Here is a 22,872-nt window from a genome sequence, read left to right as displayed (position 1 = left end):
CTATCTATCTAGCTGTCTGTCTGTCTGTCTATCTATCTATCTATCTATCTATCTCTGGTTTTGTAATACATATATATCTGTGCTTTGTACACTGAAAGAGAAAGAGCTGGGGATAGTGGTGTGCACCTGTAGTCCCAGCTACTTGGGAGGCTGAGGCAGGAGAATTGCTTGAGCCCAGGAGTTCAAGGCTGCAGTGAGCTATAATTGTGCCACTGCACTCCAGCCTGAGTGACACAGTAACCTCCCATCTAAAATAAAAAATGTTTTTTAAAAGTAGGATTTTTTTTAACAATCCAAGAACCAAGTTCTGTCCATTTAGGGGCAATATTGCTCCCACTTAGAATGTCTGAGATAAACAGATCTAACATAAAGAAGGAATAAATCAGAATATAATAGAATGAACTCCTATTACAATTAGTTTTTAGAAAGAATATTAATATAGTAATAACATATACATGTAAAGTAAGATAAGTTGTAAATTTTCTAACGGAAAACTGCTTGATTTTGCTGTGAACCTAAAACTGCTCTAAAAATAGTCTATACCTTAAAAACTATAAAAATAAAAATATATCATATATATTATCATTTCAACATGCAATTCACATAAAACATTATTAACGAGATATTTTACATTCTTTTTTCCATAATGAATCTTCCAAAACCAGTGTGCATTTTCCACTTACAGCATTATCTTAATTTGGACCAACTACATTTGAAGTCCTCATATTGGACAACACAGGTCTAGAGCAATGGCAGTACCAAAGGTGGCTTGGAGGGACTTTACCCACCTAGACTCTTCCTACCTCACAATCTCTATCAGCATTGCTCCAGGCCACACTAGATGCATATATGAAAAAGTGCTTTACTCTGCAAATGCAGCTTCCAAACAAGTCTCTGAGCCTTTTTTCCACCCAGAGTGTTGCCTCTCAGCTCCTCAAACACAGAGATTCACCCGGCCCTCCCCAGTCCAGTGCTCCAGACAGTACTGTTCCAAAGATTTTCTTGACAGGATTCTGTCTAAAAGAGGGGCACGGAACACTGAAGAATAGAAGGGCTTTTATTACTTCAGAATTTCCTGAAGACATCATATACTCCTCATTAATAATAGGAGAAGGAGCTTTCAGGTCCTGAACACTGTGCAAAAAAGTGAAAAATTTATTAAAATGCAGTGCAGATTTAAATGCCATCTAGAAAATAGGTACTTAAGAAAAAAATAGTTGCTGTCAATATAGAAATAAATACCTAGGCTTTGCCCTAGTTGGTGGGGATTATTTATATTTCCTTGCATCTAGGAACATTTTTTTTTTATATTTCCTAGCAACATTCCTGGAACTAATGTATAGACCTCTCTGTATGCCATGATATATTATAACCTACTCATCCTCTAAATATTATTATCACGACGTGGGCACACTTTAGCTCAGAAAAGTTAGTTGTCATTTGAATTAGAAAAGGCACTACATTAAATCATAGTCTGCCCTTATATATTCATCATTTTCAGGTTTTATCACTCAGAGAAGTGAGGAAAAAATGGCATTTATTTGCTTACCATTTTCAACAGCTCTTCCAAAAGAAGGGAAAGAAAGATAAAAAGTGGACGGACTATAAAATAAAAACAGACACAGTCTCACAGAATTCTGCAGAGAAAACTGCATGGCATGAGGTGGAATGCACGTTTAAGTTTAATTTATAGTCACAAAATTATTATTGCCTAACTCCCCTGTGAGTCCTTTGGAACAAAGGAGGAAATATTAAATATTTAAAAATTAGGGCTGGGCATGGTGGCTCAGGCCTGTAATCCCAGCACTTTGGGAGGTTGAGGCAGGTGGATCACCTGAGGTCAGGAATTCGAGAGCAGCCTGACCAACATGGCAAAACCCTGTCTCTACTAAAAACGCAAAAATTAGCCAGGTGTGGTGGTGTGCACCTGTAGTTCCAGCTACTTGGGAGGCTGAGACAGAATTGCTTGAACTCCGCAGAGGTTGCAGTGAGCCAAGATTGCGCCACTGCACTCCAGCCTGGGCAACAGTGCGAGACGCCATCTCTAAATAAATACATAAATAAATTTAAATAACATTGGTAAAATGTTATATGGCATATATAATCTTATGCAGCATTTTTTAAATTAAGAGGTCTTCATGGAAAATTCAAAATATTTTCCATCTTTACATCAAAACCTTTATAAATTAAGTATCTAATATTTTAATATAATTTAATAATATGACATGATATCTGGTATTTCCTTTGAAAACCTCCAGCAGAGAAAACATCATAAAAGTTGGGGAAGTATATTAAACAAGAGTGACAGAATGCTGTAACTGGTGATGTTGAGTGAGGGGTACTTAGGGGTTATTTATACTTTTCCCTATGCTTGTATATATCATATATCTGAAGTTTCCCAAATAAAAAAGTTTAAAAATTATTGATGATAAATTTTAAAATATGTGAGTATTTTTAATTTAAAAAAATTATTAACTGGTTGTCTCTGACTCGAGGCCTGGCATGGGAGATTTACTATTTACTTATATTCTTGTAAATTGTTTGCATGTTTTTATCAGATACATTATTTACTCAAGAAAAAGTATATGTATATATGTATGTATACACACACATACCATACACACACGCACACACACACACCAGTATTTTGGTACTGCACTTACTGCCTGAGGATACGGGTTATGCATTTAACTTCTCAGTTGCTTGCCCTTAGGTAAGTTGGGTAAGTTACTTCTGAGCATTCTTATGGAAGAATAACATTTAAATGAGGTAATGCATTTGAAAATATCCAGCACAGTGTCTGGCATAATACTGGCGTTCACTTAGTGCTGGTTTAAATGATATTAAATACGTGGAGAAACTAGATTTAATATAGGAGGCAGGCCTACCCCTAATATTTGAGTGGCCATGAGCAAGAGGACAAACAGGGGCATCCAGCCCATGTCCTGTTCTCATCTTTCTCCATCCTACCAGAGGCCCTTGCATATGTGTGTGGACACTCCAACGGGCTTGATCAAGTTCCACCATCCCCAAAAGCTGTCCTTTCACCACTCCTGAGGCCTAAGTGTGTGCACACTTACTCTGCAGTCTACAACTGCATGGGCCTGGGAGTGGGCTTCTGGCTATTTGTCAAAGAATTTCGGGCTTGTAGGTGGCTGGAACCTAGTCTGAAGGAGGTGAGGGTGGGGTGGTGAGGGGAGAGATGTACTCTTGGAATTCCTTGGCCCATGGGAAGAGGTGTGGCTGGAGAAGGGCCAGGATGGGTTCTTTCAAAGCAAAGGGTCCAGGGCAAGTGCCACAGGCATCTGAATCGAAAAGCAGTACTGATTCAAGACAAAGTATTATATTGAACCACTCATTGGAGTGGGAGTCAGAAGACATGGATTCTTGCCCTAATTCTGCCAGTAATGTCATACGTGACCTTAAATCAGTGTCTTTACCTTGCTGCACCTCAATTTTCTCACATATTCATTTAATAAATATTTATTGAGCCCCAACTATGAGCCAGACATCCAACTAGACACTGAGGATATACAGAAAACTCAACAGATTGCCCTCATTGACTTAGCATTCTGACAGAGAGCAAGATAACTGGGGCAAACATATTCCAAACGAAGGGCCCCTTCTAAACCAAAACTTTCCATTCAAAATCAATCTTTAAAGTTGTCACGTTTAATAAGTACTAGTAATGAAAGAATCCTAAAAGGAAAAAAGTGTTAAATTATAATGCAATATTATCAAGAGCCTTTTATGATCAATTCTCTAACACAGCAGCATGAGCACTGTACTAATTTTAATCACAAGCATTATTGCCAAATGCAGCACGAAACTCAATCTCTAAAATGTGCCATTTTCTTACTGTTACTCATTTTACTTATGAATATTTTATATGGAAGATAAATTTATGTAAAAATAATATAATCATAACACATTTATCCACATTTTAAAAATAAAATACATTAACAGAATGTAGCAGGTAATTTTTAAAACATGTATTTCAAACAACATTAATATTGAGCTCTGTTATGTAATAAACATAAACAAGGGAGTTCAGAGAAACAGATGAATAAAGTGTAAATGTCTAAGAACCGCTTATATTTATATCAGACCAACTAAGATTGGGTGCAGCTTCCTGTCCTGACTACATCAACTACAGATTGTTTGGGGTCATGACAGACAATCGATCAGACAACTAGGAGTCAATTGAGAAGAGCTAAGGAGACTGTCTTGGATAAAACAGTACAGAATTTTTTTCTAAAAGGATAGTTGTTAATAATGGAACTGATATCTTGTGTACTTCTACTTTGACCTAAAAGCAGTTACACAAGGAGAGTTCCAAAGCTCACATTATTCTAGCTGTTTCCTTCTTACCTTCTCAAAGTTGAAGAGTTGCCCATTTTCACAAAATGTCAATGATAAGGGACTATTAATACTTGTTAGATCTCACAACTAGAGTCCTCTCGGGTAAAGTGAACTTTTAGATAAAAATAAAAACACCCAGCATGGAATGTGCCCTGGAGTCTATGCAACTTAGCCCTCCCTTCTCTGTCCGTCTTGGTTCAAAATAAATAAAATAGAACAAAGGAAGCTGAGTTTTATTCATAGTATAGCGTTTTTATTGAGCTGTTTCCACTAGATGGCACTAAAGATTCTGTGTTTCAGGAATCAGGCCCTTTTAAAAAAGAAAATCAGAAGACAAAAATGATCTGTCTGAAATAAACAATAAATTTCTCCAGTCATCTGTCCTAATGATCAGTTTCTTAGAAATGAAACATGAATCTTGGCCATTTATTCACTATCAAACATTTATTAAACCATATTAAGTTTCAGACACTGTGCCCAGTATTAAGGATGCAGAAACAGGACAAGGTCCCTTGTGCTTAAGAGTTCCCAGTGTGGAAGAGGAGGGGAACAGTGAGAACAGAGGGCTGAATCAGACAAGCGAGTAGAAAATTGAAATGCAGAATGTTAAAGACTTGATAGAGATCATCACAGTACCATGGGTAACACACAGAGGGATGCCTAATGAAGACTTGGTGAATGGAGGATTCCTAAAGAAGTTGATGTCTAAACTGAGCTTTGAAGAATGGGTTGGAATTCGTTAGGCAAAGAAGAGTGGGCAGAGTGTCCGAAGCAGAATAAGTAGTAGCTTGTATAATCATAAAAGAAGGCTGAAGCCCAGTGTGCATGCTTGGGTTTGGATGGGGCAGTGCAAGAAATGAGGTTGACTGGGCTGGCAGAGGCAGGGTCATGGGAAACCATATATACATATGAGATTATATATATCACTCTAAGACATATGGAGTTTTATCCTGAAGGCACCTCCTACTCCTCTCCCCCTAGTTCATTCTGATTTTGTCACACTGGCCTCCTCACTGTTGCTCAAACATGAGTAGGCACATTCCTCTCTCAGCAAGCACTAACTCTTCCCTCATCCGAACTACCTTTTCCCCACGGGTCCCTCCTTCACCTTTAAGTATTTGCTCAAATATCACCTTCTCAATAATACTTATCCTGACCACTCCAGTTATATTGCAACACCCTCATCCTGCACTGGATGCTCCTCACTCTGCTTAATTTTTCTCCATAGCATTCTCACATTCTAACATACTGTATAGTTTCTGCAGTTATTATATTTATTCTTTTTTTTTTTTTTGAGACAGAGTCTCGCTTTGTCACCCAAGCTGGAGTACAGTGGTATGATCTCCGCTCACTGCAGCCTCCGTCTCCCAGGCTCAAGTGATTCTCCTGCCTCAGCATCCCGAGTAGCTGGGATTACAAACATGCACCACCATGCCCAGCTAATTTTTGTATTTTTAGTAGAGACGGGGTTTCGCCATGTTGGCCAGTGATCTCAAGTGATTCGCCCACCCCAGTCTCCCAAAGTGCTGGGATTACAGGCATGAGCCACCGTGCCCAGCATATTTATTGTTTATTGGCTGCTTTCCCCTACTAGAAGGTAAGTTCCATGAGAGCAGGAATTTTTGCTTGTACACATAGTCAAAAGTCCTGGCACATAGGACAAAAGTCCTTTTGCCTGGCACATAGTCAAAAGTCCTTGCTGTCAAGGAACTTATTATTTTAGTAGGGAGTAAGTTGTGAAGACATTTGGGAAAATCATATTCCAGGTACTCAAAGGATATTAAATGAGTAAACATAGGCATGGAAGAGCTACCAAAGAGCATGATCAAACTGGAATTGCAAAAAGATCCCTAACAGGATTATAGAGAATGAATTGAAAACAGGGAGTGAATTCAGAGATGATGTAGGTAATAATACAGTGAAAAGAGCCCCCATGTAACAAGTGGGCTCATGCTTTATAAATCACCTCCAAATCCCACATCAATCAAGGGAGGATGAAAAGGTTAAAAAAGAAGAAGAAGAAGAAGAAAGAAGAAGAAGAAGAAGAGGAGGAGGAGGAGGAGGAAGACGAGGAAGAGGAAGAAGAAGCCACCAGCGTAGTGGCTCATGCCTGTAATCCCAGCACTTTGGGAGGCCAAGGCAAGTGGATCACCAGAGGTTGGGAGTTCAAGACCACCCTGACCAACATAGTGAAGCAGTGTCCTGTAGAGAAAAAGAGAAGTGGTCAGAGCGGCAGGAGGTAGAAGAAAAATCAAGAATAGCATATGGTAACTGAGGAAGAAGAAAGTTTCAAGAAGAAAGTTGTCAGTGTCAGACCAGGCGCAGTGGCTAATGCCTATAATCCGAGCACTTTGGAAGGCTAAGGCTGGAGGATCACTTGAGCCCAGGAGTTCAAGACTAGCCTGGGCAACATGGTGAGACCTCATTTCTACAAAAATAAAAATATTAGCCGGGCATAGTGGCACACACATATAATCCCAGCTACTTGGGAAGCTAAGGTGGGAGGATCGCTTGAGTCCAGGAGATTGAGGCTGCAGTGAGCTGTGATCACACCACTGCACTGCAGCCTGGGCAATAGAGTGAGACCCTGTCTCAAACAAGAAAAACAAACTGAAACAAAAAACTGTCAGTGTTAAAAGCTATAGTGAATTCAGTTAGTTAAAAACTGAAAAGTATCCAATGGATTTAGCAAATGTGAAGTTATTGGTAACTTTGGCAAAGGCAAGTTCAGAGGAATGGTGAGAGCAAATGCCAGATTGCGCTGTGTTTAGGAGTAAAATGCAAGGAGAAGAAGAGATGCAAATGTAGACTATTCTTGTCAAGCAGCTTGGCTATAAAGAAGTAGAGAGGGATTGGGAGCTAGAGAGGGGCATAGGGTAGAAGGAGAGACTGAAGCATGGACATGAGCGGAAAGAAAAATCCACCAGAAAGAAGATAAAGACAGAAGAGAGAGAGGAGGCAGGCAGGGCTGAACTTCAGAGCACAGGTCTCAGGAGAAAGGAGTCTCCTTCCTTTGAAGGAAAGAAGGAAGGATGGCAACAGAGACAGATGGAATGGTGAAAGATAAGTCTGACAGAACTCTCTGGTCCCTTTCCATATATCCACTCAATGTCTGATGGTAATGATCAAGCATAGTGCCCAAACCAGGCTTGCCTGATTTCCTGATGGGTCATTCTCCCTTCCTGGCTTTCTTGCCTTCAGTATCTTCCCTGTCTTGGGCAAACAGGGGTGGGCTGAAAGTCTTGTAGACACTTTCATGAACCCTGGTCACTTTCATCAGTCCTGTTCCTCTCATCCCATGACTATTGCTTCCCCAGACAGATGAAGCAATGTGTGAGCATGGAAGAAGACACCGAACTAATTCTGAGAAAGGAGCATCCTTAACAAATCCTCTCTCGTCCTGTGATGTCACCCCATATCACTTATGGTCTGCACTATCCATAAAACTCTTGGTTGAAGGTGGTCCTGTTTGTCCTCCCATTACTTGAGATCACCATTGTCTCCTTCATCAATAACAGGTCTTTATTAAATGACTACTGTCTAGGTTGCCAAGATTTTCCATCTTAACAGAGAGAGTATACATGTATGTATGTGATATATATAGCGTGTAAATATATACACATATGTAAATATATACACATGCATATATATACACACATAATAAATAAAAACAATACCACAAGGTAGCACAAACTGCAAAGTGAATAAATACAGGCAAAACAGCATTAGGCTTGAATCTGGAGCCTTGAAATAAGAGAAAGCTTCAAGGGGGTAGTGTGAAGTAGGGCTTTCATAGAAGGAAGGGTAGTTTTAAATAATAAAGGAAGGAGCATGTTGCCGACAACTTGGCAAACACCAAGAAACGTGCTTGGCAATGTTTAGGGAATAACTAAACAAGCAGTTTTATGAATCTATTGAAGGATGCAGATATTATCCTACAAAAATGGGGAGCTACTGAAAGTTTTAGAATGAAGACTGACTTGTATCATGTTTTTATATGTTTTTACAATTAATTTGGAAGAACTGTGTAGATCAAAAAAAATAAAGGGCAGGGATAATTCAGACACTATTGTGATACTTAAGGTGAGGGTGATAAAGAGCTATAGCATCTTAAAAAGTGTATGCAGTGAGGTGTTGGCAGTGGGGATGGAAAGAAATCGGTGTCTGCCTGGATATGGAACAAGAGAAAGGAGGCCAGCAGCACTATTAGGTTTCATGCAGGAGGGAAAGGAGAATGATGATACTCTGGAGAGAATCAAATAGGAAAATTCAGAGAGTGCAGTTCAGTGAGCAAAGAAGTTCAGTGAAGTTTAAGCTATGTGGGACTTGGTGATAGGAACATATTTGAGTGCAGATTTAGAAATCTATGTCAAAAGCTCAGGGGAGACATCAGTACTGGAAGCGTTGGTCTGGGAATCATCCACATGAGGAAATGTAGACGCAAAGGTAGGAGATAAAGTGGAGGAAGGGGAACTAGTGAGGATGGAGGGTGTGAGAAGCAGCCCAAGAGATAGAAGGTTAGGAGAGTAGAGTATTTCAGAAGTCAAGGAGGAGGCAAGTTTTAAGGATGAGGAAGTACAAAAAATGGTAAATACTAAAGAGATTGCCTATTGAGAAAAGGCCAGCAATATGGTCACTCATGATCTACAAGAAAGTCTCAATAGGAAAGAGGGGAGGAATAAATCGGTGGTGATGGTTATAAAAAGATGATGAAAGCAGACAGTGAGACCACCCTTTTGAGAAATATAGCGGCGAGAACCACCACTATTAATACGTTGAAGGGGAGCTAGATCAAAAGACGATTTGCTTCCCCTTTCAGGACTTCATCAGAACTCTTGGCAGAAAAACTGACTGACTGAAACATAGGAATAAGGTTTTGAGGAAGCAGGAGAGGTTGGGATAAAAAACAAAAATCTTGAGGAACTAATCTTGGCACTAAAGAATGGCAGTCAGGAGAGGTAAGAGAGGAGGTGTGAGGAATCATGGATTTTTTAAGTAGAAAGGCGAGGCAGTTCTTCAGACAACCTTGTTTTTCTCATCAATGGAAGAGAATTAGCTGCAGCATGTGTGAGGGATTTGATGCTTAAGAAACTGAGAAAGGAAAGGTAGAGGTGGCCAGGCGCGGTGGCTCACGCCTGTAATCCCAGCGCTTTGGGAGGCCAAGGCGGGTGGATCACCTGAGGTCAGGAGTTCGAGAGGAGCCTGCCCAACATGGTGAAATCCAGTCTCTACTAAAAATACAAAAAATTAGCCAGGTGTGGTGGTGCATGCCTGTAATTCCAGCTACCTGGGAGGCTGAGGCAGGAGAATCGCTTGAACCCTGGAGGTGGAGGTTGCAGTGTGCCGAGATCCTGCCATTGCATTCCGGCCTAGGCAACAAGGGCAAAACTCAATCTCAAAAAAAGAAAAAAAAAAAAAAAAGGGAAAGGTAGAGGTAGCCCGGATATAATCTTAGATATGGCATCATAAGGTTGTGTTCAAGTTCCAGATATGTTAACTTGGGCTGGCCATCCAAGACCTGGCAAGACCTCTTTGAGGCCATTTCCTTACACTATTGTTAAGGGTTGAATGAGATACTGCTAAATGAGATATTGCACGTGTAAATTATAAAGTACTTCTGAAACAAGAGAAGCTTGAAACTACTACCACAAGAAATGTGATACAGCATGAACAAGAGATGAAGTAAAGCACAGCCAAGCAGCAGGGAGGGTAAAGGTGAAGTTCAAAGCAAGAATATACAGCAAACCCAAGTCCACACAGTTTTTGTGACTTCCTCCAGCCTACTGGAGAGGCGAATGCAGATTTTGAGAGTAGATGCAAGAAGGACAAAAGGCTGAAAAAAATCTAGGTAAGGACTATTTAAAAATCTTTGGAGATATGCTTAACATTTGGAAATTACTTGCACATTTTATATAAAGGTGGCATTTGACTCATTGGCGTGTTATATTTTGGAAATGGCCAAACATTTCGTTTTTATATTTTATAGTGGTTTTTTTTTTTTTTTTTCATATTTTGGGGTTAACTTTTTTTCAGATTCCATACTTTTAAAAGCTTAGGCTCCAGACACTATGCCTATAGCATGAAACAGATAATGAAGGAATCAAGTGAAACAGTCGCCCACTGGGTCCAAATTAAGTAGGGAAGGTCATGAACAAAGAAAGCAGTGAGGGCCCAGTAGACAAGCTGACGCAACTGGAGATAACAACAGGTGGAGGGGAAAGGAGCAGCTGTTTCCATTTTTGGAATTTTGGAGAATCAGGAGACGCCTGGTAAGGCCAGAGAAGGCGGCCGTGTAATTATAAAGTTAAAGGGGTCGGACGTGTTCATCTTCCCAATTAGTTTTGATCCCACAAAGGGCTTGTCCCTCATTGCCACCGTCCATTGTCTCATTGTGACCAGGCAGGAGCCCTCCGTGATTGACTGATAAAAACAGCGGGTCCAACTCGCTCAGCTCGTTTCTGTTACACAGGACTGTGGAATCCCGGGTGACATTCAACTCCTTAGGTCATCTGCACTCCCCCCGGACCGGAAAACAAAGCCTTCCCGAACCCGACAAGGAGGGTGGCGCTCCCTGGCCCGGCCGAAGTAAGCCCTCCATTCGACACCTCGGCTCCACGGTCTCCCGAACCGGTCCCCGTAACGCGAGCCTGAGATGCCCTCACCCCCGAAAAATACCCAAAGTCGGGGAGCCGCGGGAGTGCTTGTACCCAGCACGCTAGGCCTGAGGGACCTGTGAGCTACAGTAAGCGCCTGAGGACAGAGGGGAGCCTCGCAGCCTCAAACCCGCGTGGAGGAGAAACGTCTGGCGCCCCCGAGCGGCCGAGACCTCGGGAGCCCGAAAAACGTCTCCCACTCCCAGCGCAGAGCCAACTGACAGTGCCATCCACCAATGGGAGAACCCAGTCTGCGTTCGTGGGACGAGTCCGAGGGCAGAAAGAAGGCCGTCCCGGCGCCAAATCAGCGTGGCTTTTTAAGAGGTCCTGAGGCCTCTCTGGTCACCACAGAGAGAGGGACAGTCCCTGTGAAACGGTGACGCTGACTACATTATGCCGCCTCGCTCCGAGCCTTGGCCTTTTCCTCCCGCCGCACTCTAAGCCCTTCGGCCGCCCCGCCCACGGCCGTGTCAGGTCCCGCCCCCCGCGTGAGTGGACTGGCGAAGATGTGGAATTTCCAAAACTTATTGGATGCTTAGTGGCGTCACTCTGGAGGGCGGCGGGGCCCGGAGCGGCGAGGGCCGCCCCTCTCGGACGGTGATTGGACTCGCCGGAGTAGACCGGGCTGGGATTGGTGTGAGGAGGGGCCAGAACCGCGGGCGTCCCGGGCCGAGGCGCGGGGGAGGCGGTGGACACCGAGAAGCCCGCCGGCGGCTTGCAATTCCGTCACCCGGCGCGCGCCTTTCGCAGAGGGAAGGAGCAAGAGGGCCTCTACCTCATCGTGCGCGGGCGGGGTCGGCCCTTGTCGCGTGTGGCGCGCAGTGGGGCGGGCGGCGGGAGGGGGGTGGCAGTGGAGGGAGCGAGAGGTGCAGGGGTGACTTTGTTGGCAGCAGGACTAGCTGGAGAGCTAGACCTGGAAGCGCATCCGGGGAGGACTTGCGGGGCAGAGGAGGGCGTGGGCGTGTCTGGTATGGGATGCAGTGGAAAGGAGGGGGCCCTCCTGAGTAGATCTGTGGGTGATTCCTTCGAGGAAGCCTCGTCTTCCTGTCTGCCCTTTTATTTGTCAGCGAGGGAGTCCCCATGGTCTCTGTTCAAGTTCTGGAAACTTTCTCTTTGGGTGGGCTTAATCACCTGCTACTACATCGTAGAACTGCCCAGGGCCCTTTCTAATATTGGTCACAAACGTGAGGAGTATGTCAGAAAACAGAAAACCGCTGCTGGGCTTTGTAAGCAAACTCCCTAGTGGGACTGCACTTGGGAACTCAGCCAAGACTCACTGCCCCTTGTGCTTGGGGCTTTTCAAAGCCCCCAGGCTCTTGCCTTGTTTGCATACAGTTTGCACCACGTGTCTGGAGCAGCTGGAGCCCTTCTCAGTAGTGGACATCCGAGGGGGAGACTCTGACACAAGCTCTGAGGGGTCAATATTCCAGGAACTCAAGCCACGAAGTCTGCAGTCGCAGATCGGCATCCTTTGTCCGGTATGTGATGCTCAGGTGGACCTGCCCATGGGTGGAGTGAAGGCTTTAACCATAGACCACCTGGCCGTGAATGATGTGATGCCGGAGAGCCTACGTGGGGAAGGCCAGGGCCTGGTGTGTGACCTGTGCAACGACAGGGAAGTAGAGAAGAGGTGTCAGACCTGCAAAGCCAACCTCTGCCACTTCTGCTGCCAGGCTCATAGGTAAAGATGGGACACTCCATCAGGTGTAGCTTAAGAGCAGATTACAAAGAGGTGTCAAGACAAATCCCTCGGTGAGCAGATGAAAAGGAAAGCCTTCTCAAATACCGTGGAAGGTCAAAGAGCAATATAACAATGCAATAGCAAATACTCCAGTACAACAGTTAACCCTAATATAGTAGCCTAATATAGCAATAGCAATAAACCCTTTCAATTTACAAAGTGCAGCTACAGTTTCCTTCAGTCATTCGTGTAGTGAATAATTGTACTGGGTGCTGGAGAAACAGGAGAATGAATATAACAGCATAGATCCTGTTCTTGATCTCCTTCGATCTTGCAACTCTTACAGAAAAGCAGGCCCTGTTTTCGCCCCCATTTATTAATTGGGGAAACAAGCTCAGCAATATTATGTGATTTGCCAAGGTCCTACAGTTGGTAAGTGTGTAACAGAACAGAGTATTAAATCCAGATCATTTTGACTACATTCCAGTAACCCATGCTATGCTCCTAGAATAGGTGATGATGATTGGCCGGACCTCAGCTTTTGCTTTGTACCTTAGAGTTACTCTGGAGCTTGGTGAGATGGGCTGGTAGGTGTTAATTGGGGTGCAGACTATGTCTTTTATGGCATTTGGTGAACAGTTTGTCAGATGGATCACTTTTGTCCCTTCGTACTCTACCTTACCCCATCCTAGGACACCAGAATATAAAATGACCACAGTTTTAGGATTAGCCTAAAATAGATTTCGGGTTCTACTTCCATTTGTTTTGTGGCTACACTAACAGAACAAGTTTGTAGACTTCACTCTATTTTTAACTTGTAATTATGTGATAGTTCCTGCGACTGTCTTGCTGCCAGCCAAACCAGCTAACCCTATTTTCTCTGCAGCCACTCTTCTGGTGCCAGAATAGGCATATAAGCTTCAAATTGATATAATGCTAATGGAGGAACTCTGAACAGTCACCATGTTTTTCTAAGGATTTCCCTACATCTCTAGAGGGCTACTATAGGAAAGGAATTAGAAAGAGAGCTTTGATTCTACTAACCATTGGTTTCACACTTTCTTTTCTCTTTTTTTTTTTTCTGAGATGGAGTCTGGCTGTAGTCGCCCAGGCTGGAGTGCAACAACGCAATTTCCGCTCACTGCAACCTCCACCTCCTAGGTTCAAGCGATTCTCCTGCCTCAGCCTCCCCAGTAGCTGGGATTACAGGCACATGCCACCACGCCTGGCTAATTTTTTGTATTTTTAGTAGAGACAGGGTTTCACCATGTTGGCCAGGCTGGTCTCAAACTCCTGACCTCAGTTGATCCGCCCACCTCAGCCTCCCAAAATGCTGGGGTTACAGGCGTGAGCCACCGCGCCCGGCCGGTTTCACGCTTTCTAATGATGTTGACGATGTCTCTTGAAAAAAATTCTAGCCTGCTGATTTGAGTGATACAGGTCAACAGAAATGCTTCACCAAAATCTTAGATGCAAGCTAGATGAGACTTGGTGTCTGCTTTTTAATTGCTTGGACTTTATTGCTGTGTTATCTGGCATGGTTTCTGTTTCTTGGTGCTGGTTTTCTGCCATGCCCTCACTGCTAGCTTACCTTAGGAAGCCGACTGTGACTCTTGTCTAAACTCTTTGGGAAAGTTCTAGCATGCAGTCATAGTCTTGCAACCTTCTGCATAGGCATGTAGCCAGCCAGAGCCCTAGTCTGTTCACATGTTATTCTATACAACAGCTCTTTCAGGTAGGTATTGTCCCCACTGTACAGACGAGAAACTGGAATCAGAGAGGATCATGCAATTAGAGATTAGAGCAAGGAATTGAAATCAGGTTTGTTTAACTTCAGATCCTGTGCTCCTAAAATCTCTCTGCCCAACTATTCCCAACAGAATTATCCCCTTATTTCCTGTTATTGATTCTGTTTGCCCCTAGGCGGCAGAAGAAAACGACTTACCACACCATGGTGGACCTAAAAGACTTGAAAGGCTACAGCCGGATTGGGAAGCCCATCCTGTGTCCTGTTCACCCTGCAGAGGAACTGAGGCTGTTCTGTGAGTTCTGTGACCGGCCCGTGTGCCGGGATTGTGTGGTGGGGGAGCATCGGGAACACCCCTGCGACTTCACCAGCAATGTCATCCACAAGCATGGGGACTCTGTGTGGGAGCTCCTCAAAGGTACTCAGCCCCACGTGGAGGCCCTGGAGGAAGCCCTGGCTCAGATCCACATAATGAACAGTGCCCTCCAGAAGCAAGTGGAGGCAGTGGCAGCTGATGTCCGGACATTCTCGGAGGGCTACATTAAGGCCATTGAGGAGCATCGGGACAAGCTGCTGAAGCAGCTGGAAGACATACGGGCCCAGAAGGAAAATTCCCTGCAGCTGCAGAAGGCCCAGCTGGAACAGTTACTGGCAGACATGCGGACTGGAGTGGAGTTCACCGAGCACTTGCTGACCAGCGGCTCAGACTTGGAGATCCTCATCACCAAGAGGGTGGTGGTAGAACGGCTCAGGAAGCTGAACAAAGTTCAATATAGCGCCCGTCCTGGAGTAAATGATAAGATACGCTTCTGTCCTCAGGAGAAAGCAGGCCAGTGCCGTGGCTATGAAATTTATGGTACCATTAATACCAAAGAGGTTGATCCAGCCAAATGTGTCCTACAAGGAGAAGGTAGGAAGGCATTTCCCATTGACATTGAGAGGGCAGTGGACAGGGAGATGGTGTGTGAAGATTGGTGGCTTGTTCTGCTAGGAAGCATGCCCTACTGACCAGGTTACCAAAGCTGGGGAGATAAACTGATCTGAAAGACAGTGACCCCCACCTTTGCCCTTTCTGGTTTGTTCTGGCTAGGGTACAGTTAATACAGGAGTGAGGCTTGACCCTTTTCCAGTTCAGAGAAGTAATAATGGCTGAGAAACACACAGATCATGTTTTGTTTCTATCAGATGGCAGAACAGAGACAGTGCCCGTTGGAGGTAACAGCAGTGACTAGGGCCAGGTGAAATTCTGCCTGCTCAGAGAGGAGCATGGCAGGCCCTGGATTCCTAGATCAAGTTCTGAAGGGAGTTTCAGAGGAATGAGGAAGATGAGATTACGGTTTCCTTTCCTTTAGGCCCTTTTTGGTTCACATCAACCTTACTGGCATTTAAAAGGATATGGTAGGTGTTTCATTTAATTGGGGGAAAAAATGGTTTCTTTTAACGAGTGTTCCCTTTCTAATGGAAGCATATTATTAAAACATATGTTTCACAGGTCAGTAGGTCAGTCCTGATAGGAAGATTGCATCTTAATGACACAGGCATTCTTAACTGTTTGGAAGCCATAGATCTCTTTGAGAATGTTCTCTCCTACAGAAACACCCAGTAACTTGTGCATACAATTCCAGATTTTTAGACTCTTCATAAGCCTTTCCACAGACCTCATAGTAGTTCATGAACCCCAGGTTAAGAAACCCTGTTTCATCTGAATGCTGGAGTAGGGGCTGTAGCTACTGGATATCCCCCCAGTACCTTGGCATGAGCTACCAAGTTGCAGAGGATCTCAAAACATGGAGGGTCGTGAGGCTGGTCAGCTGTACTCCCTGCCTAGCCCAGCAGGATCTGGAGCTTAGGGAGGGTGGTTTTGGGGTTACTATCCTCTCTCACAGGGTCTAGAGGTTTTCTTTAAATACCTCGGTCAGTCCTGAGTATTTTTAAAGCATCCTAGGACTGAAGGTAAGGTCCAGGATCCTGTGTGATCCAAAGCAGCTGCTAGCTGAGAGAACCAGGCTAACCAGGAAGGACTCCCAAGAGGCGTACTCTGGGAGGCAGAAGGGGAAGAGAAAACAAAGGGAGCCAGGGTGGTTACAGTAAAGTACAACCCTTTGTTCTGAAGAGAAAAAGCAAGATGGAGATGTAGTCACTGCAGTTTACATTCGAGGTGAGGACCGAGTGTTTATCTTTTTCAGACCTCCACAGAGCCCGGGAGAAACAGACAGCCTCTTTCACCCTGCTTTGTAAGGATGCCGCAGGAGAAATCACGGGCAGGGGAGGAGACAACGTTCAAGTTGCCATTGTCCCTAAAGATAAGAAAGACAGGTTTGTATGACACAATTAGGTGTCATGGATAACAGGCAGTGAGAAAACTGGAAACATGAGGTCCTTTAAGATATTGGAGCTGGGCACAGTGGCTCATGCCTGTAATCCCAGCACTTTGGGAAGTGGAGGCAGGAGGATCGCTTAAGCCCAAGAGTTCAAGACCAGCCTGGGCAACATAGGGACACCCTGTCTCTACAAAATTAAAAAAAAAAAAATTAGCCGGGAGTAGAGGCATATGCCTATAATCCCAGCTATTCAGGAGGCTGAGATGGGAGGATCCCTTGAGCCCAGGAGGTCGAGGTTGCAGTGAGCTGCGATTGTGCCAGTGCACTCCAGCCTGGGCAACAGAGCAAGACCCCAGGTCAAAAAAAAAAAAAAAAAGATATTGGAGTGTAACTCGCTAGTTACGTCTTACCTCCCCATAATACTATGAAACGTTATGTGACCAAATGTGTTTTCTTGTGTGGGTTTTGTATTCAATTCTCTCTCAAAGCTATGGTCTGCCCCTCAGATTGTTTTCATCTCAAGCTTTAGAATAAGTTGAAAAATATTCTGTGTTAGACTGAATGGTACCCTTTTCAAAATTCAGTCTCCCTTTGGTACTAAATTATGCCTGGAGCATGTTTATATTTCTCTGGAATTGTAGAATGGAGGAGGGACAACAGAGCAAGAGGGTTCAACAGAAGCCTGTTGAAAAGGACACAATAATATATTCAAGGAATTTGTCTGAATATCAGACTAAATTGGAATTTATGCTGTTTACCTTCTGTTGTAAAATTAACTTCTGAAGCAAATGGAAGAAGCATCCTGTTTGGGTATATTTAACATTAATACTGAATGAGATGGTGTAGAGTTTACATTCTGAAATAGTAGCAACTGAAGCCAGCTTGTGGGAGTGAGTGGTGTTTTGACTCTTATCTCCATTCAGCCCAGTCAGAACAATGGTCCAGGATAACAAGGATGGGACATACTACATTTCCTATACCCCCAAGGAACCTGGCGTCTATACTGTGTGGGTCTGCATCAAAGAACAGCATGTGCAGGTAAGACTGGTGCATGTGCTTCCCTGAGCTTCCTGGATTCTATTATCTTAGGATCTGGAGACATTTCACATAGGATCAGCTATACAGAGAGATTGAATAGAATCCCCATGTCGTCTTCTTCACTTTAGAAACAGCCCAGATTTTGCTACTCTTATTCTTCCTGGAGGATGCTGTTGACTATAAGAACCCTGTATCCCTGTGTCACCTCCAGGCAGTTATGCTTATAGTTTATCATTCTCCCAGTCGGTTTCTTTGGATTCTTAATATGGAGAAGATGTCTTGATCACAGGGGGTGATCTGCCAGCAGACAACCATGCATATTCGAAAAATATAATCTAGCTCAGGATTTTCCAGTTTTGTCCAGACTGTGTCTGGACATGAACACAGTTGAGAGGGTTATGCCCCCTCCTCACAATTGACTAGTCATCTATCTGCCTAACCATCTGCTCATGTAATTTTCTACTCTGTTTTACATATAGGTTTTTCTGTTACTATGGTTCCTATAAACAAACAAATATACCAAACAAGTTACGTTACCATGGTTTCTACAAACAAGTATAACACAAGTAGAGCACTTTCTGCTTTAGAGAGTATGAGTTTTTAAAAATTGGGTGATACTAACAGGTCGAGCAGAATCTCTCTGCTGACATTGGAGTAGTCAGAGGTTTCCCTCCACAGAAATCAACACTGACAGGGACAGTAAAATACCATATAGCATCATGATATATTAGGCTTATGATTTGTGCACTAAGGAACACTCATATTTAATAGCCATTTATTGTTTACCTAATTATGGTATGTCAGGAACAGGTTAGGTGTTTTTACATACATTATTTCAATTTTCCTCAAAACCCTTCAGGCACAGGGATCAGTGTCCAATTAGACTGAGAGACCAAACTTGCATTAAAATACACAGCAAATGTAGCAAAATAGGAATTTGAACCCATTTCTTTGAATGCCAAGTTGTTTTTTAACGGGATTGTAAACTCTTTAAGATGGGAAATTTAACATCTGAAAGACTTCTAAGTTGCTAGGTTCTCTGTTTTGCGTTTTCGCAAACAATGTGGCTCTCACATAAGGATAGGCACATTGCAACTTATTAAATATTTAAATTGGGCATGATGGTGTGCACCTGTAGTCCCAGCTACTTGGGAGGATTGCCTGAGCCCAGGAGCTCAAGGCTGCAGTGAGCTATGGATGTGCCAGTGCACTCCCGCCTGGTGACAGAGTGAGATCCCATCTTTAAAAAAATAAATAAATATTTTTTGTTTAACATGGGATATAAATTAGAGAATGAAAGTTATCCTTAAAGGAAAGGGGGCAGATGGGAGAGTTACTAATTTGAGAATTATTAGCTGTACACATTTTAACCTTTCTCCCTTCCGTATGTCTTTACAGTCCCAGAATAAGTGGGTGAGTAAACAGATAAGTCATGTCCAGGATGGAAGGAAAGAGGCTAGCTTGGTATGTGAGAAGAGGTACATGGCTGAGAAATTGGAGAAGGGACCACAGAATGTCCTATCTTTGTGGTTGCGACATTCTACTTATTATACCTGAGGTTCCTTAAGAATTGAGATTGAGAATCCCAGAGAAAAGTCAGTCTGAGATTACTAATGTATTGAATGACCTAGGTACTTATACTTCATACAAGGATAGAGTGAGGCAGAATCCATCAAGAAAAGCTTAAGCTTATTGTGGCATGGGCTTCTGCTTTTGCTGCCATCTTGCCAGAACAATTCCCAGCTAATACAGATGTCACTGAAAATGGAGCTGACTGTGTGACTCCTGTCAGTGTCCAGCAGGTTCAGCAGGTTCAGCTACATGGAATAAATCAGTACCTACATCTAGTACTTAGCATCTGCGGTGAAAAGCATGGTAGGAGGGCTGCACAGACCCTGTGATGCTTCCACTGCATCTGTGTCTGCCCCCTCTCAGCTGAGCAGGGTTCTTGTCCTCTAATCTGTTTCTTTCCTGTTGTCCTTGTCCATCCAAGGACAGGCCCTGTGCCTCAGACTCTGTTTAGCACATAGTGATGCTCAGCACATCCTGTTAACTCATAAGATGCTGTTCATTGCTTTTGGTCTGAACACTGCAGGGCTCGCCATTCACTGTGACGGTGAGGAGAAAGCACCGCCCACACTCAGGCGTGTTTCACTGCTGCACCTTCTGCTCCAGCGGGGGCCAGAAAACCGCTCGCTGCGCCTGTGGAGGCACCATGCCAGGTAAGGAGAAAGCACTACCCTCTGGGCCTTTCTGCCAGCAGTGGGAATCAAGCGACGGGCCCTTCCCTACCACACAGCCACTAGACATTTGGACTTAGGCTCTGTTTCTAGGAAGCACAGTCTGTGATTGTAGAGACACCACTGTTCTAAAAGTGTCACTTAAAGCTTCCTTGTTCTGAATTGAAATAGCAGACTTAAAAGCTCTCAGTTCTGTTAGTTTTGGTACAGCTCCTATGAGCCCTGTGCTTCTATGTAGGATTCTCAGTTTGTCTGTCCCTTTCCAGCGGCCTAAGCAGTGTGAAAACTATGGACCCATCTTATTCCTTTTAGAACCTTAAATAAATTCCAAATGAGGCATGGCTGGGGGAGTGGATGATTAAACCAATTGAACAAGGTCTGGGTCTTTCGGGGGACAGAAAGGATAGGGAGTCAGTTTAGGTAAGGGATCTAATTACTTTAAAAAAAAATTATTGTGTCCTTACTCTAATAATGGGCCATAAAATGGGCTTTTGCATCCTTCTGTATAAACACTTGAGGATCTACCTCTATTTTTTTAATGTCCACCAACCTATCCTTTTTTATTTCAATGATTTTACAGTTAAAATCCAAACCAATTTATTTTACAGTTAATGTGCAAACTAGTTCGCCTCCTTCAGGTGGTAAGTTCTATCACTACAGCATTCTTAGAACTCCGGCTAACATGAGTTGATTTGCTGTGATCAATTCTCAGGGTCCTCCTGACTGCACAACAGTCAGATAGCTTGTTCCTCTTGCCAAGATTTTCTTAGATATTTTCACTCCCATGAATCTGCATGTTGCCAGGAGGTCTAATTTCCATGATAATGGTAACTGCTGGACTCCACTCTAATGGTTGATTTTTGTCCTTTCCTCTTTGTCCCATGTAGGTGGGTACCTAGGCTGTGGCCATGGACACAAAGGCCACCCAGGTCATCCCCACTGGTCATGCTGTGGAAAATTTAATGAGAAATCTGAATGCACATGGACAGGTGGGCAGAGCACACCGAGGAGTCTACTTAGGACTGTGGCTCTCTGATGGGTTTGTGCTCAGCCTTTTAAAGCTGCAGGCAGCACCACTTGAGATTTCCAGAGGACCCAGACCTTCGTTCATTCTAAAGAGACTGATAGAATTAAAAACAAAGTGCCTTATCTTGCACTGGAGTTCAAGTGCTCTTTTGTTAGTTACTCACTGATTGTACTTGTGGATGGTTGAGCACAAAAAAACACCTCTACATTTCTCTTAAAGGTAGGTTGGCAACGTTCTTTTTCTACCACAGGATACTCCTTTTCATTTTGTACAGTATGGAGGCATCTATTCCATTGGAACTGAAGGGTCTAGGTAGTTTAGTTCCTTTCTGATATAACCCTTTTTTTTTCTTTTCTCTTTTTTTTTAAAGACAGTCTCACTCTGTCACCCAGGCTGGAGTGCAGTGGCATGATCTCGGCTCACTGCAACCTCCGCCTCCCGGTTCAAATGATTCTCCTGCCTTGGTGTCCCGAGTAGCTGGGATTACAGGTGCCCACCCCCCATGCCCAGCTAATTTTTGTGTTCTTAGTAGAGACGGGGTTTCACCATGTTGGCCAGGCTGGTCTCAAACTCCTGACCTCGTGATCCACCTGCCTCGGCCTCCCAAAGTGCTGGGGTTACAGGCATGAGCCACCACACCTGGCCTATTATGACCTTTTTAATTTTTCTCTGAGCTACACATTATTTAGATATTTCCTCTAGAGATTAGAAACCTCCTTTCATCCTGTCCACTTTTTGTTAGCATACTTTCAGTGGATTTACTGGTACATGTTTTGTGATCATGATAATGTGATCTTGTTTTGGTGGTGTCCCCCTCCTCCGTCTCTATGCCATGACAGCCTTCTGCCCCAAAGCCTGGAAGATTACTCTTTGGTCAAGGGCATACAAATAGAAAGTTAATAAAGGGGAATGGTGTTGAAATAGAACTTCATACATTTATTACAGTTCTACTTATACAGAAAATCTAGACACCTTCATCCTTCTCACAGCTCTGTTTTTTAGTAGAGTAGTCTTTAGAGTAGTCTTCACTGTTATCTATATACCTAGAAAGTTAACTGGGAGCTTTGACTCTTACTGTGCCTTCACTCATAGTGTGCCTTCTTAGCTGCTGGAGAATTTGGGGAGAGGATGTACACAGCACTGGTGCCTCAGCCCTGCCAAGGTCTTCACTGTATATATTTTGTGTATTCTTCTGAAACTCTTGATTTCTTATATGGCAATAAACTCAGCATGTATTAAATATAATTATTGAAATCTGCATTGTAAGATCCCTTAAGAAGTGGATGACTCACTTGGCGAATTGGGTCAGGCAAAGGAAGTGAATGATTAGATGATGACTGTCAGATCATTGTGGAATACATTTCCTCCTTGAGGCTGACAGACATGGGCTACATTATAGCCATAAATACTAAGATGTTCTCTGCGTTCTCACCCTTTTCTGGAAACATTCCCTTCAGCCTCTTTCTGTAACCCAAATCTGATCTTCCCAAAACACATTCCTGCCTGTCACCCTCTCAAATTATTAGCTATTTGCTCTTCCTCACTCCTTCTGTCACTCAGCCCAGAAGTATATGTCCTTTTAGCTTATTACTGCTGCTTTGAGATGAGTGGTTTTTTTTTTTTTTTTTTTTTTTTTTTTGAGACAGAGTCTTGCTCTGTTACGTAGGCTGGAGTGCAGTGGCACAATCTCAGCTCACTGCAACCTCCGCCTCCCAGGTTCAAGCAATTCTCCTGCCTCAGCCTCCCGAGAGTAAGCTAAGATTACAGGCATGTGCCATTACGCCCGGCAAATTTTTGTATTTT

The 22,872-nt window shown here is 43.6% G+C and overlaps 1 protein-coding gene across 13 annotated transcripts; it reads left to right on the top strand.

The window, feature by feature from the left end:
* The first annotated feature begins 10,816 nt into the window (after nt 1-10,816).
* Nucleotides 10,817-22,314, top strand: TRIM45 (tripartite motif containing 45). 13 transcript variants are annotated; one of them, XR_010152714.1, is made up of 8 exons: nt 10,817-11,503; nt 12,351-12,696; nt 14,620-15,353; nt 16,630-16,759; nt 17,688-17,802; nt 19,898-20,024; nt 20,930-21,288; nt 22,162-22,314. XR_010152714.1 is itself a non-coding variant. In XM_063797983.1 (7 exons), exons 2-7 carry the CDS (start codon nt 12,521-12,523, stop codon nt 21,076-21,078), a joined length of 1,431 nt encoding a protein of 476 aa, XP_063654053.1. In that variant the 5' UTR covers nt 10,817-11,503; nt 12,351-12,520; the 3' UTR covers nt 21,079-22,314. The 13 variants fall into 13 exon arrangements, 8 of the variants coding, with proteins under 8 accessions (XP_063654053.1, XP_063654042.1, XP_063654043.1 ...); XR_010152706.1 differs by having other exon boundaries at nt 10,846-11,612; nt 12,446-12,696; XR_010152710.1 differs by having other exon boundaries at nt 11,210-11,612; nt 12,321-12,696.
* The last annotated feature ends 558 nt before the right edge of the window (nt 22,315-22,872 follow it).

This window comes from Pan troglodytes, chromosome 1 (assembly GCF_028858775.2).
Source record: "Pan troglodytes isolate AG18354 chromosome 1, NHGRI_mPanTro3-v2.0_pri, whole genome shotgun sequence".
Lineage (NCBI taxonomy): Eukaryota > Metazoa > Chordata > Mammalia > Primates > Hominidae > Pan > Pan troglodytes.
Note: the sequence above shows the minus strand (reverse complement) of the source record. Positions and strands in the feature narration are given on the sequence as shown.